Here is a 12,628-nt window from a genome sequence, read left to right as displayed (position 1 = left end):
CAGCAGAGAGGAGACTGTGGAAAGCCCAAAGTGGCTCTACCTTATGGCTGCCAGGCAAGCAGAATCCCCACTGCAACCCTGTCCCAGCCACAACCATTGTGTGGGATAACCCCCGTGGGAATGGCTCTAAGGATGGGGCACAAGGACAGCCCAAGCTACAACAAGGCAGCTACAAACTGCTCCAGCAATGTCCCACTCACCCTCCTCACCTCCAGCACCACTCAAGCCCTTCCTTTGGGGCTGCACTTGGTTCTGGCTCAACCCCCAGAACTGAGCACTGGGATCAGGATACCCCTGTAGGAGCTGTGCCTCCTCCCAGGCCCCTGCATCAACTCAACAATGTTTATCACCTGGGTACCAGATCCTCCCAAACACAGCTCACCTGTTCCCCCATGGCCACCAGGAGCCGCCATGCCATGCCATGCCATGCCATGCCATGCCATGCCATGCCATGCCATGCCATGCCATGCCATGCCATGCCATGCCATGCCCAGCAGTCCCATTGCCAGGGCTTTAGCTGCCAGCACACGTTCCCTGGGGCTGAGACTTGTGATCTCTTTAATTGCACACAGGAGAGCTGCTTAGGTTCCAGATTAATGGGCGCTATTTCTGCCACAGTCAGGGGGACACGTGAACTGTGACCTTCACACTGGCAGGTGAAAGAGGAGGAGGAGGAGGAGGCAGCCCCACTTGGGCACCCTCAGCCTGGCCAGGGCCCCCAGCACTGTGCCTGGGGCACCTAATCCCGTGCTTTGTTTGTGGCTCTTCATTACTCTCTTAATGAAAGTCCTGTGACCAGGGCCACTCACTGGCTCTGCAGGGTCTGCACAGTGTGGTGAGGTGGAGGGCAGGGCTCACCTTGGGTCCCTTCAGCTCAGCCTAATCCCAGCTGGGTGGATTCAGCCTTGCCCAATCTGGGGAGCAGATAGTTCCCCTCCCCAAAACAGTGAGGAGATGGGCAGAGCCCACATCCCTTCCCACGCTCTCCTTGTGCTCCAAACCAAGCACTGGGGAAGGAAGCAGAGTTCAAAATAATAGGGAAATGAAAGAGGCTTCTTCTTGTGCAATGAATGGCCAGAGGTTCCTCTCATCTCCTCATCCCACCATCCCTCCAGGTACATGCACTGTGTAAAGCACTGCTCAGCCACTTCCAGAGGGGCAGATCACCAGTGGGCGTGGGGCTGGTGGAGTGTGGTGGCTTCATCCCTCTGTCCCAATGGAGTGTCCTGCCTTCCCAGGAGAGGGCCACGGGGCTTCCTGCACCCACAGGCTGTGGAGGGAGCCTTGGTGCAGCCAGAGCCCCCATCAGCCTGGCCCTGGTGAGCCCACATTGCCTTCCCAACCTCACCTGTGTTCAGGTGCTGGCAGAGCTGCCAGGTACCTCTGGCACTGCACACCACGGCCACCTTACGTAAACACTCACAGCAGGCACTGCTGATTTCCCAAAGCCCTTCAGAGCTCCTGGGCTTTCTCCCCTGATCCGGATTAAGCGGCGTGGATGGCATTAATCAGGAGACAGGCACCTCCACGCCTGCCAGGAATTACTGCCGTGCTGTTAAGTAACGGGATGGAGCAGCGCTGCTGGGGCTGGGGCTCCAGCAGGATGGGTGTGTCCAGCCCCACACAAACCTGCCACCTCTGTGTGTCCCCAGGGCAGGGGCTGGGCAGAGAAGCACCCGCTGCTGTGTGACCAGAACACCAGCCCAAAATAAACCAAGGGGCCCAGCTTCTCACTGGCCTGGCCACAGGTTCCTCTCGAGGCTGGGAAGCCAGGAGGAAGCCTCACAGGTGGTTTTGGCACATCTGTGCTGGGGGGCTGGGGCAGGAGGTGGGGGGAACGGTCTCTTAGCACTGCAGGGATGTGCAGTGGTGCCAAGAGTGAGGAACAGTCAGGAGCATGGCTTGGCACAGCGCTCCATCCTCATCCTTATCCTCATCCTCCTCCAGCAGGAATCTGCTTCTCCATCTATCTCCTGAGCAGCTCTGGAGCTGCCAGGCACTTGGACAGCAGACGGTGGCCGCTGCTCATCTGTAATTAATTGCTGTTAATCACCCTGGCAGCCTGAGCCACCACACGCGTGTGGGCCCCGCTCGCTCCCGGCCACGAGGAGTAAAACCTCTGGGGCCGCACCCAGGACCTGCGGTGCTGTCCGAACCTGTCCTGCTGGGAAAAGTCTCCCCCCTTCCCGACCCCTTCCCGGGAGGGGAGCCTCTGAACTCAAATTCCCTCCCTGCAGGCAGGGCACACACAGCTGTGGTGACACGAGTGCCACTGTGGGCGCCCGGTGCCCGCAGCTCCGTCTCTCTCGGCCCCAAAGCGGGCAGCGGGTCCCCAGGAGCGGGCAGCTCAAGCCCTGCCCACCACCCCAAACATATTTCAGGGGCTTTGTGCCATCCTGCACCGCTGGTAGTGCCTTTTCCCAGCGTTCTGCCCATGCCTCATCCCGGGGAGGATGTGCAGGGAGCGGGTGGAGGCAGGCGCGCCGTGGGGCTGTCCCCGCCGTGCCGAGCCCCCGTGGCCGCTGCCTGGCCCCGGTAGCGGGGCTGGAGGAGGAGCGAGGAGGCCGCTCTGGGGCCGGGGAGAGCGGGGCGCTCAGGAGGAGGAAGAGCGCGGCCGCCGCGGTGCCGAGCGAGCAGCACCGAGCGGGGGGAGCGGCCCGTAGGACGGGCACCGAGGGCATCGCGGGGGGCACTGCGGGACCCCGGGGCCGGTGTGACCGCCGGGGGAGCCCAGCGGCATCACAGCCCCGCTCCCGCTCTGCTGAACCCCGAAAACTCAGCTCGCTGCCCGCAGCCCCCACAGGAGCCGCGGGAGCCCCGCACGGCGTCTGAGAGGGACGGTGAGTGTGTCGGGTGGGGTCGGAGCCCTGGGTGCCACCAGCACGGCCTGTCCTCACGCGCACCATGGCAGGATGGTGGCCCAGGGCCGCTTTTCCTGTGACCTGCCCCCAGGAGAGATGCGCTCGCTGACTGCCCCCGTGCTCCCTGCAGGCTGGAGCCCCCGTGATGAGGATCATCCGGACCCCCAGCCTCCCCCAGCTGCCTCCCGGCTACTCCTGCCACGCTGCCCTGTCGCAGGGCACCCTGTCCCCATGAGCATCACCTCGGTGGCCCCCTGTCACCCTCCGGGACCTGCAGCCAGCACCACGCTCGGGTACCGGGAACCCAGTGTCCCCACGCCACCCCCTCCTTCGCCCGCCCCAGCAGCCCCCGTGAGTGCCAGCGGCCCCTGCTGAGCTGGATGTGGAGCCGGGACGGGGACAGGGCTCGGCAGGATGGCGGCAGCGCGCTGGTACCACCGCGACATCAGCCAGGTGGTGGCCGAGGAGCTGCTGGCCAAGGCTGGGCGGGACGGCTCCTTCCTGGTGCGGGACAGCGAGTCGGTGAAGGGGGCATATGCCCTGTGCCTCCTGTGAGTCCCTGCCCCGCCTCTGCCTGCCGCTTCTGTGCCTCTGTCCCTTGCCTGCCTCCCTCTGTTCCTCTCCCTGCTCCAGGCACCGCCAAAACCTCACGGAAGAGCTGCAGGGATGTGGGTGGGGTGGGCGGGGTGGCAGCTCCCTGGCACCGGGGTTTTGGGTGATCCCCGGGTTGGGAGCAGGATGAGAGTTGGGCCCACAGCCGTGCCCAGCACCATGGCTGCTGAATGGGTAACCCCAAATCCGGGGCACACTGAGCTGCTCTGGGCTGCCTGCTGGCTGTGAGCATCTCCCGTGCCGGGATTTGGGGCTACAGCCCCGAAGATGGGGTCTCTTGCAATCCCCACACCTGGAACCAGGTGTGCAGCCCCTGAGAGCACTGCTCCCTGCGCCCTTCCTGCTCTGCACCCTTCCTGCTCTGCACCCTTCCTGCCTGCTGTCACATGTCTGTGCGGGCAGGTTTGGCAGGATGCACCCCCTTTCCTTCACTGCCCTGGCTCTTTGTGTGGGACAAACTGCAAATTCGGGCTCTGGGGGTGTGGGGCATGAGCCGGAGTCCAGGCTGGTGGCAAGGGCAGGGACGGGCACTGGCCCCACAGGCAGCACTGCAAAGGCTCTGTGGGTAGCCCAGTGAGTGCTGGGGGAGTCACGGCTGTCCTGGGCTCTTTGGGACCAGGGGGCACACTGCACATCCTCCCACAGACTCTGAGCTGGGGGCGATGATTTATTTCTAGAAATGCTGGCTCAGCTCCTCTCGCTGCAGAGGGGACGGGGTGTTTGTCTCAGGGCTGGGCCCCCAGCACTGCCAAGGGCAGCAGAACGGGGCCCTCACCTGCTCTCTCCAGGTTCCAGAGGCACGTCTACACCTACCGCATCCTCCCCGATGAGGAGGGGCTGCTCTCCGTGCAGGTGGGTGCATCCCCCGGCCTGGGCGGTGCCTGGGAGCCGGGTGTGGGCAGGATGCAGCTGTGCAGGGCCCGGGCTGCTCGTCCCCCTCCCCGGCGAGGTGGCATCAGCCTGTGGTTTGTTTTCTGCACGAGCTGCAGGATGCGGGCGCTTTGCAGCCGCTCCAGCTCGGGAGGAGCTGCCTCTGCACAGCATCCCGACACTGTCCCTTCCTGCCACACGCCCTGTCACAGCCTGGCCACACAGAGCCAGCCCCATGGTGCCTGTCCCCACGCGGGGTCTGTCCTGTCCTCGCTTCCATGTGCCCTCAGGGTTTCTCCTGGTACCCAGCTCTCTGCAGCTGCTCTTCCTGCCCCCTAAACAGAGCATCCTGTGTGCCCACAGGAGCACCCCTGCCTGCTGAAGGAGGCTGATGTCTCCATGCTCCTCCCTCCATGGGTCCGGTGCCCAGCTGGCCCTTCCAACTCACCACGGGCACATTTTGAGGGACAGACCCACCACACCCAGCCGGCTGGGGCTGCCCTGGCAGAGGAGGGGATGTGATGGTGCTTCCCCCTTCTCTGCCTCCCCAGACCATCCAGGGCATCCAAGCCAAGTGTTTCCGCAGCCTCCCCGAGCTGATCGGTGCCTACCAGCACCCCAACAACGGGCTGGTGACCCCTCTGCTGCACGCCGTGCCCCGGCCGCGGCCCGAGGAGGACTCGGGTGAGCCGGGGAGGGGCCGGGGGCTGTGCCGGGCTGGCAGCGGGAGGGGAGGGTCCCGCTGAGCTGCTGACTCTGCCCGCAGACGGGGAGGACGCCCGAGGCTGGGGGCACACGGTGCCGTGTCCCGGCGCTGCCCCCTCCAGCCGGACCCACATCCCGCAGCAGCTGCACCAGAGGCTGCAGGAGCAGGTCCACAGCAGGTAACGCAGCCCCGCCCGCCCCGGGAGATGGGATGGTCGTGCCCAGGCGGGATCTTCATGTCCACCCCTCTCCCAGCCCGGCCAGTGACTTCATGGGATTCATGGCCGAGTACCTGACCCACCACGTGCAGGACCTGGAGGCTCTGTGCCACGGGCACCCGCAGCTGCGGCACCTCAGCACCGCGCTCGCCACCGCCTGCCGGGCACTGCACAGGTCAGCGCAGCCTGGGAACGGCGGGGCTGGAGCGGGGCCACCGCTCGGGGCCACCCCCCTGGCCCCCGTCCCCTTTCGGGGGCTGAGTGTCGCGTCAAGGCACGGGAAACGCCCACACCGCCCCTTCTCTCCTCCCCTGCAGTGAGATCGACTTCACGCTGGCGGGTCTGGAGACCCTGGCCAGGGTGTTCGACCCCCCTGTGTCCCCCCGCAGCCCGGCCAGGGAGCAGGTGAGTGTCCCCACAGCCCCCAGGGACCTCCACACGTTGTGGAGCAACCCAGACCCACAGCGAGGAATCCACCACTCCAGTGCCACTGTGCTGCTCCAAAATTATCCATCCTCCCCTTCAGGGCTTCCTGAGCAGCGACCCAGACCTGGAGCTGCTCCTCAACAAGATCTCCACTGTCAACCACCTCCTCTCTTCGCTGGAGAAGAAGGTGCCTGACCCCAGTCATGGTGCAGGGGGAGGAACAGCTCCCCCTCCCCTAAATTAACCCCTCTGCCACCCCAAACTCTGGTGGCAGCACGGGGCTCCCAGTTGTCCCAGTGCCCCCAGCACAGTGCCTGTCCCTCTGGCAGGTGCTGAAGTCACTGCAGGAGACAGTGACAAGGCACAACCTGGCCCTGCCCAGCGTGGCCGTGGCCCCCCTGCCAGCTGCCAGGCCCCTGGCTGTGCAGAACTTCGAGGTGAGCCTGGGGACACAGAGGGACCCCAGTGTCACTGCTGGATAGGGCAGGTGTGGGGACAACTCCAGAGCCGCATCCCCACGTGCAGGTGAAGGTGGGCAAGTCGCAGCGTGCGGCCCTGACGGTGGACGTGGAGTCGGGGACAGTGACCGTCACCAAGCGGGGCAGCGGCTCCCCGGAGGAGGTGATCCCACAGGATAAAAGTAAGGGGCTGCTGCTGGCTGCCCCTGGCATTCTTTGGGGCTGTAGGGTTCCCTGCCATAGGCCTGATGCCACGGGGATGGGCCACACGCCCTGTCACACCTCCTGTGGTGGGCAGTGGGGGCCACCATGTCCCCCTGACCCCCATCATTCAGTCCTGCAGCTGATCAAGTACCAGAGTGTGCAGAGCAAGGTGAGGCTGGTGTGTGTCCGTGAGAACCAGAAGAGCCTGAGCAGGGATTTCATCTTCCCCAATGCCCGGGTGAGCAGCACCAGTCATGCCCACAGAGTGTTCTGGGGGAATATGGGGCCCTTGGGAATGTGGAAAGCAGCAAATCAGTGGTCTCAGGACTGTGACCACCTCTGCAAGCTGGCTCCTACACCTGGGGGTGATGCCCACCTGATCTGGGGTGCTGTGCCCCCCATGTCTCTAAGACACGCTCACCATCCTGCAGAAGCGAGAGGCTTTTTGCCAGCTGCTGCAGCTGATGAAGATCCAGCATTCCAACCTGGACGAGCCTGAGATCATCTCGGTGTATGTCGGGACATGGAACATGGGTAAGGGGCCAGGAGAAGGTGGCCTTGTCTTGGGAGGTTGCTGTGACGCTTTGTGAGCCTGGCTGGGTTTTGGGAGGTGTCTCAGGTCTGAGCTGGTCAGTTTGAGGAGGGGGCTGGAGAAGAACCAATCTGGCTGCCATGGGCTTTGTCTGTCCTGTGGTGATCCACTCACTTGGAGGGTGCTGGGGAGACAGAGGAACAGGGATATCATGAGGGTTTTGGGCTGTAAATCCCAGCAGCAGCCTGGGATGCACACAGCTGATCCACGGGGCTGTGCTGGACAGCAGCTCAGGGTGCTGGCACGTCCCCTCTGTGTGACACGTGTCCCTGCCTGCAGGAAGCACGCCCCCACCCCGCTCCCTGGCCTCCTGGCTGACCTCGAGGGGCTTGGGGCGCACGCAGGATGAGACCACAGCCTGCATCCCCCACGACATCTACGTGATCGGCACCCAGGAGAACTCCCTGGGAGACCGCGAGTGGGTCGAGTTCCTCTGCGCCTCCCTCAAGACCCTTATGGCCATCGACTACAGAGTGGTAACAGCAGGCACAGCCAGTCCTGGCAGCCCTGGGGGGCTGGGTACCAGCAGCCATCACCCCACAGCTCCCACCCCAACCCCAGGTCCTCCCCCCCTGCCCAAATCAGCCCCATGAACATCCTGTGCTCCACAATCCCCATGAGCGCTGTCCCCAGGGGTCAGGGTCATGCTGACCTTACCTGTGTGTCCAACCCCATCCTCCTGGCTGTGGGGCAGGATGGGGGCCAGGCAGACTGACCCCCTGCCCCACCACAGGTGGCCCTGCAGTGCCTGTGGAGCATCAAGATCGTGGTGCTGGTGAAGCCGGAGCACCAGCGGCGCATCAGCCACGTCCACACCTCCAGCGTGAAAACCGGGATTGCCAACACCCTGGGTAGGGAGGGGATGGGCTGGGAGATGACCCCGAGGCAGGGACAGCCTGAGGGCCAGCACAGGATCCCTGGACTCTCCCAGAGCTCAGTGGCGGCACATCCCTGCAGGGAACAAGGGAGCTGTGGGCGTCTCCTTCCTTTTCAATGGGACCTCATTTGGCTTCGTCAATTGCCACCTGGCCTCCGGCAGCGAGAAGACCCATAGGTGATGCAGGGATGGGGAGGGTGGGGCTGCCACGGGGCAGATGGGTTCTCAGGGGGCTGGAGTGTCCCCGGGGTGGCTCATGCTGTGCTGCTGTCCCCCTGCAGGCGTAACCAGAACTACAGTGACATCCTGCACTCCCTGGCCCTGGGGGACAAACGTCTGGGGGGCTTCGACCTCACCCTGCGCTTCACCCACCTCTTCTGGTTCGGGGACCTCAACTACCGCCTGGACATGGACGTGCAGGTGGGACCCTGCACCGCCAGCCTGGGGACAGCAGGGGGAGAGGAGCCTGGGGGGTCACTGTCCCTTCCCTGGCACAGGACATCCTCAGCCACATCGTCAAGAAGGAGTTTCAAGCCCTCCTGGCTGTTGACCAGCTCAACCTGGAGCGGGAGAAGAACAAGGTGTTCCTGCAGTTCAGTGAGTGTGGGGACAAGGGCACTGTTCCTCCCACTGAGACAGTGCCACCAGAGTCCCCACAGCCCCCCCCCCCATGTCACCCCCAGCTCTCAAGGTCACCTCTCCTAGCACAGCCCTGCACGAGGTGCTGAGAGCCTGGGGGACCTCGGTGTGCACTGGGCCAGGGGTGTGAGCCTGCTGTGGGGACCATGACACCCCATGGGGACAGGCAGGGACCGTGGCCCCCATGCCACCTGTGTCTCCTGATTGCAGGTGAGGGTGACATCTCCTTCCCTCCCACATACCGGTACGAGCGGGGCACCCGGGATACCTATGTGTGGCAGAAGTCCAAGCCCACAGGGGTGAGTTGCAGAGGCCTCCCTGAAGCAGGACAGCTCTGGGGACAGGGACAGCAGGGTGCTGAGGGGGCTGCGCGGTGATGCTCGGTCCCCACAGCTCCATCAGCCCATTCCCTACCAAAACAGGGTCTGGGCAGGATGGAACTCACTTTTTGGGGTGCTCTTCTGGGCAGGGGGACCCAGACCTGAGAGGCTGCTGGACCAGCTGCTGTCTCTATTTGTAGATGAGGATCAATGTCCCCTCATGGTGTGACCGCATCCTGTGGAAGTCACACCCAGAGACCCACGTGGTCTGTAACTCCTACGGTGAGTGAGACCCTGGGGACACAACAGCCAGGGGCGGCCAGTGCTGCCCCGGACCCAGGGCTCCGGGACCCTCCCCAAGCTGTCCCTCCTGCCATCCAGGCTGCACTGATGACATCGTGACCAGTGACCACTCACCTGTCTTTGCCACCTTTGAGGTGGGAGTGACGTCTCAGTTTGTGCCCAAGGAGGGTAAGGGCTGGGGTCTGTCACCGCTCAGGCCAGGTTTGGGGTGAGCCCTGGCACACCCTGACCTGCCAGGACCTGCCTGCAGCTCCTGGCTCTGGCCCCGAGGCGCTGGCCTGCATTGAGTGGGAGAGCATCGAGGTGATCCTGAAAACCACGAGCCGCAGCAAGTGCTACATCGAGTTCCACTCCTACTGCCTGGAGGGTGAGGGGTGCCTGGGGTGCTGGGCGTGGCTGTGGGGGTGACCTGGCCTGGCTGGAGCTGTGTGCCCCTCTGTCCCCTCCAGAGGTGCAGCGGAGCGGGGAGAACACCTTCCAGAACTGTGAGATCCCTGGGTTCCTCAAGCTGGGCTGGTCCTCCAAGCATCTGCCTGTGGTGCGCAGCCCTGGAGCATCCTCATCCCCATCCCTGCCTCTGGCTCTGTGCCTTGAGCCCCAAGGGGAGCTGCAGCTGTCACCACCACCCAGGACAGAGCCTCCCTGTGCCCCCCACCCCTTGGCAGCCCCCCCAAGCCTCCCCTCTCTGTGCACAGCTGAACCCCATCCTGCCCGACCTGGAGTACCTGGGGGACCAGCACCTGCTCCTCAGCATCAAGGGAGTGGAGAGCTGCGAGTCCTACGGTACGTGGGGATGGTGACACTGGGGCCACCATGGTGGCAGGGGGGTGCCAAGCACAGCTCCCCAGGTTACAGCCTGCTGGGTGTGAGGTTGGTAGCTGGAGCTTGGCAGGAGGGACCCTGGCATCCACCCTGCTCCGGGTGCTGCTGCTCACGGGGGGCTCCCGCTGTGCCCGCAGGCGAGTGCTGCCTGGCCCTGAGGTCAGCGATCGGCAGCACGGCCCAGCAGTTCGAGACGTTCCTGTTTCACCGCGGCGAGGAGACGGGCTCCGTGCGCGGCTGGATGCGGGTCCGGGTCCCCCGGGGCCGGAGCGGCACCCGCGAGCGGCTCTACGGTAACGGCGGCCGCTCGCAGCCCCCTCCCGGTGCCCTGGGACATCCTGGGCCACGTTTCCCTCTGGCCCCGAGCCGTGGGGTGAGGCCAGACCTCGCTGCCTTTGCAGAGTGGATCAGCTTTGAGGAGGAGGATGCTGAGCCGGCGGCAGAGCCCCCGACGTGCCCCAAGCCAGCCCCGCAGCGCCTCAGGTACCCCGGGCGGGCTCGGCCGTGCCGCAGCCCCAGACTGGGGGGATGCTGAGCCCTTTCCCTCCGTGCGCTTCGCAGGAGCCGCCCCCGCAGCCTCCCGGAGCCGGCCACCGGCTACACCAACCCTGCCTACTTCATCTTCGAGGGGGTGCCCAACGCGTGGCTCCCGGCCCCCGGAGAAGCCCCCAGGAAGCAGGGAGAGGGCCCGGCCGGGGGCCAGCGCTGCCGGAGCCCCGCTGGACCGCGGGTCCCGTTACCCGCAGAGGAGGAGCAGTGGTGCGGCCGGCCCCGCTGTGGGCCACTGATGCCTGGGCATCCCCTGAGCCCCCCCAGAGCTGGCCACCACAAGAGACCCAAATCAGCCGTCCTGACGAGGGACGCGCTGGGGCTGGGCGACTGCTCGCTGTATGCGGCCACTCACCTGAGCCAACCTGACCAGGTGTCCCCGCAGGGCAGGGGGGACAGGCAGGAGCTCCCACGGCGCCAGACCCAGCCCGTCCTGGAGCCGCCACCGCGGCCCTGCCGGGAGGCGCCGAGGCCGCTCGGGAAGCGGGGAGCGCTCGGTGCCTTGGAGCTGGAGGCTCAGCCTGCTCCTCCCGCCGACCCGCAGCCTGCCAGGATGTAGCGACACCTGTGCCCTGCGCATCCCCGTGCCCTCGGAGCTGCTCCCTCCTGCCCAGCCCTGCTCAGTGCTCCCGGAGGAACTGCCCTCCAGCACAGCTTCCCAGGCCGCTGCGCCGCTTCCCTTTGCTCTCACTCTCCTGAATAAAGCGTCAGGGACTGGGTGTGTGTTTGCTCACCTGCTTCTGCGAAACGGCAGGGAGAAAAAATGCCGAGCCAGGTGGAGAAAGCACCAAGGCATTGCCCCACAGCTCTCTGCATTCCCATGGGAATCCTGCAGATCCCAGCCCTCGCGGCTGTCCTTGCCCATGGCAAAGCTGACGGGTGTCACAGCCCTTGACCCGCCCGCTCTGCTCGGCACAGGGAGAGGGGCACTCCCCAAACACACGGGGATCCGGCCGTGTCCTGGCTACGCCACACGCGCGGTGGCTCCGCTTCGGAGACACGATGCCCGGGCTGGCCTCAAGGTGGCAGTGGCCACCTTTGTCCCCAGGATCGCCCCGCAGGGCTGGGGGCCAGCGAGCAGCGCTGCGGGCACTGCGGGACCCCGGGGGCAGCGGGGCTGTCCTGGGGCGGGCGAGGGTCCCCAGGGATGGGGACTGCGACCCAAGTGGCTGAGGGACTGTGGTCTCCATTAGAGACGGGCTGTGGTCACCGTGGGCAGAGGGACACAGCCCGTGGGTGAGGGACTATGGACCTTGTGGTTGAGTGACCACGGTCCCCATGGGCAGAGGGATGTGGTCACCACGGGCGGGGGGACACGGTGCCCATGGATGAGGGGCTATGCCCTCGTGGTTGAGGAGCCTTCCCCTTTCCTGGAAAAAGGGCTGTGACAGCATGGGAGAGGCCACCATGCCCCATGTCCGGGGGCTGCAGGTGGCCCAAAGCCTGCGAGGGCAGCAGAGGGATGAGAGCGCAGTGGGGCTGAGCCCTGCGGCAGCTCCTGCCTCCGCCTCTGCCCGCCTCCAGCCCTGCCTTCCCTGGGCACTTTGCTCCCGGCCGCGGGAAGCGGGAGCGGGCACACTCAGCACGGCAGGGCCAGAGCCGCCCGCAGCCCCCGGGCATGGCCCCGTCCCGCGAGGGGAACAGGCTGTCCCCGTGGGGGCCCCACTCCTGAGAGCCGCCCCGGTCTGCAGGTGAGCCGGGACAGCCCCTGTTTGGTGACAGCCGGGAGGGACAGCCCTGCCCTGTCACGAGGTCGCAGCTGGGCTCTGGGGCGAGGGACAGAGATGGGATCTGCAGGGCTGGGTGGGTGCAGGGTGGGGGTCAGCCACTTCTCACCAGCCCTCCACCACCCCCAAAGCCCTCTGTGCCTCCTCCTCTCTAACATGCCACCTCTTTCCTCTGTCACTGAAGGCCTTCATCTGCCCCAGCGTGTCCCCCTCCTCTCCTTCATCCTCCTCTCCATCCCCAAAATCTGTCTCATCATGGGTTGAAGCTGCCCTGGAGCTGCTCTGGCTCAGCCTGACACCGTGGGCTCCTGCCTGCTCCCAGCGAGGTGGGGACAGGGCCAGCCCAACAAGGCTGGAAGGGAACCCTCACCCCCACCCTGCCAGGGTCACCTCAGGCCAGGGGATGGGGTGGACAGTGAGGGAAACGCCCGACCCTGCTGGTGTC

General features: G+C 65.3%; 1 protein-coding gene across 1 annotated transcript; it reads left to right on the top strand.

Moving 5' to 3' along the window:
• The first annotated feature begins 3,275 nt into the window (after positions 1–3,275).
• LOC118698716 (phosphatidylinositol 3,4,5-trisphosphate 5-phosphatase 2-like) lies at positions 3,276–11,015 on the top strand. Its single transcript, XM_036402203.2, has 25 exons — positions 3,276–3,412; positions 4,262–4,325; positions 4,895–5,027; positions 5,110–5,227; positions 5,304–5,441; positions 5,584–5,671; positions 5,793–5,879; positions 6,022–6,129; positions 6,218–6,332; positions 6,486–6,592; positions 6,786–6,888; positions 7,226–7,422; positions 7,680–7,797; positions 7,904–8,000; positions 8,105–8,243; positions 8,321–8,420; positions 8,673–8,761; positions 8,983–9,064; positions 9,164–9,253; positions 9,336–9,452; positions 9,535–9,623; positions 9,781–9,868; positions 10,045–10,200; positions 10,309–10,390; positions 10,469–11,015. The coding sequence occupies exons 1-25, from the start codon at positions 3,276–3,278 to the stop codon at positions 11,013–11,015; spliced, it is 3,189 nt and encodes a 1,062-aa protein (XP_036258096.1).
• The last annotated feature ends 1,613 nt before the right edge of the window (positions 11,016–12,628 follow it).

This window comes from Molothrus ater, chromosome 14 (assembly GCF_012460135.2).
Source record: "Molothrus ater isolate BHLD 08-10-18 breed brown headed cowbird chromosome 14, BPBGC_Mater_1.1, whole genome shotgun sequence".
Classification (NCBI taxonomy): Eukaryota; Metazoa; Chordata; class Aves; order Passeriformes; family Icteridae; genus Molothrus; species Molothrus ater.
Note: the sequence above shows the minus strand (reverse complement) of the source record. Positions and strands in the feature narration are given on the sequence as shown.

Bases quoted from the DNA above. Each gene is read 5' to 3' on its own strand.
- LOC118698716 (XM_036402203.2), top strand. From the start codon at position 3,276: ATGGCGGCAGCGCGCTGGTACCACCGCGACATCAGCCAGGTGGTGGCC. The intron at 6,889-7,225 runs GTAAGGGGCCAG...CCCTGCCTGCAG, and splicing joins TGTCGGGACATGGAACATGG to GAAGCACGCCCCCACCCCGC. The intron at 7,423-7,679 runs GTAACAGCAGGC...GCCCCACCACAG, and splicing joins TGGCCATCGACTACAGAGTG to GTGGCCCTGCAGTGCCTGTG.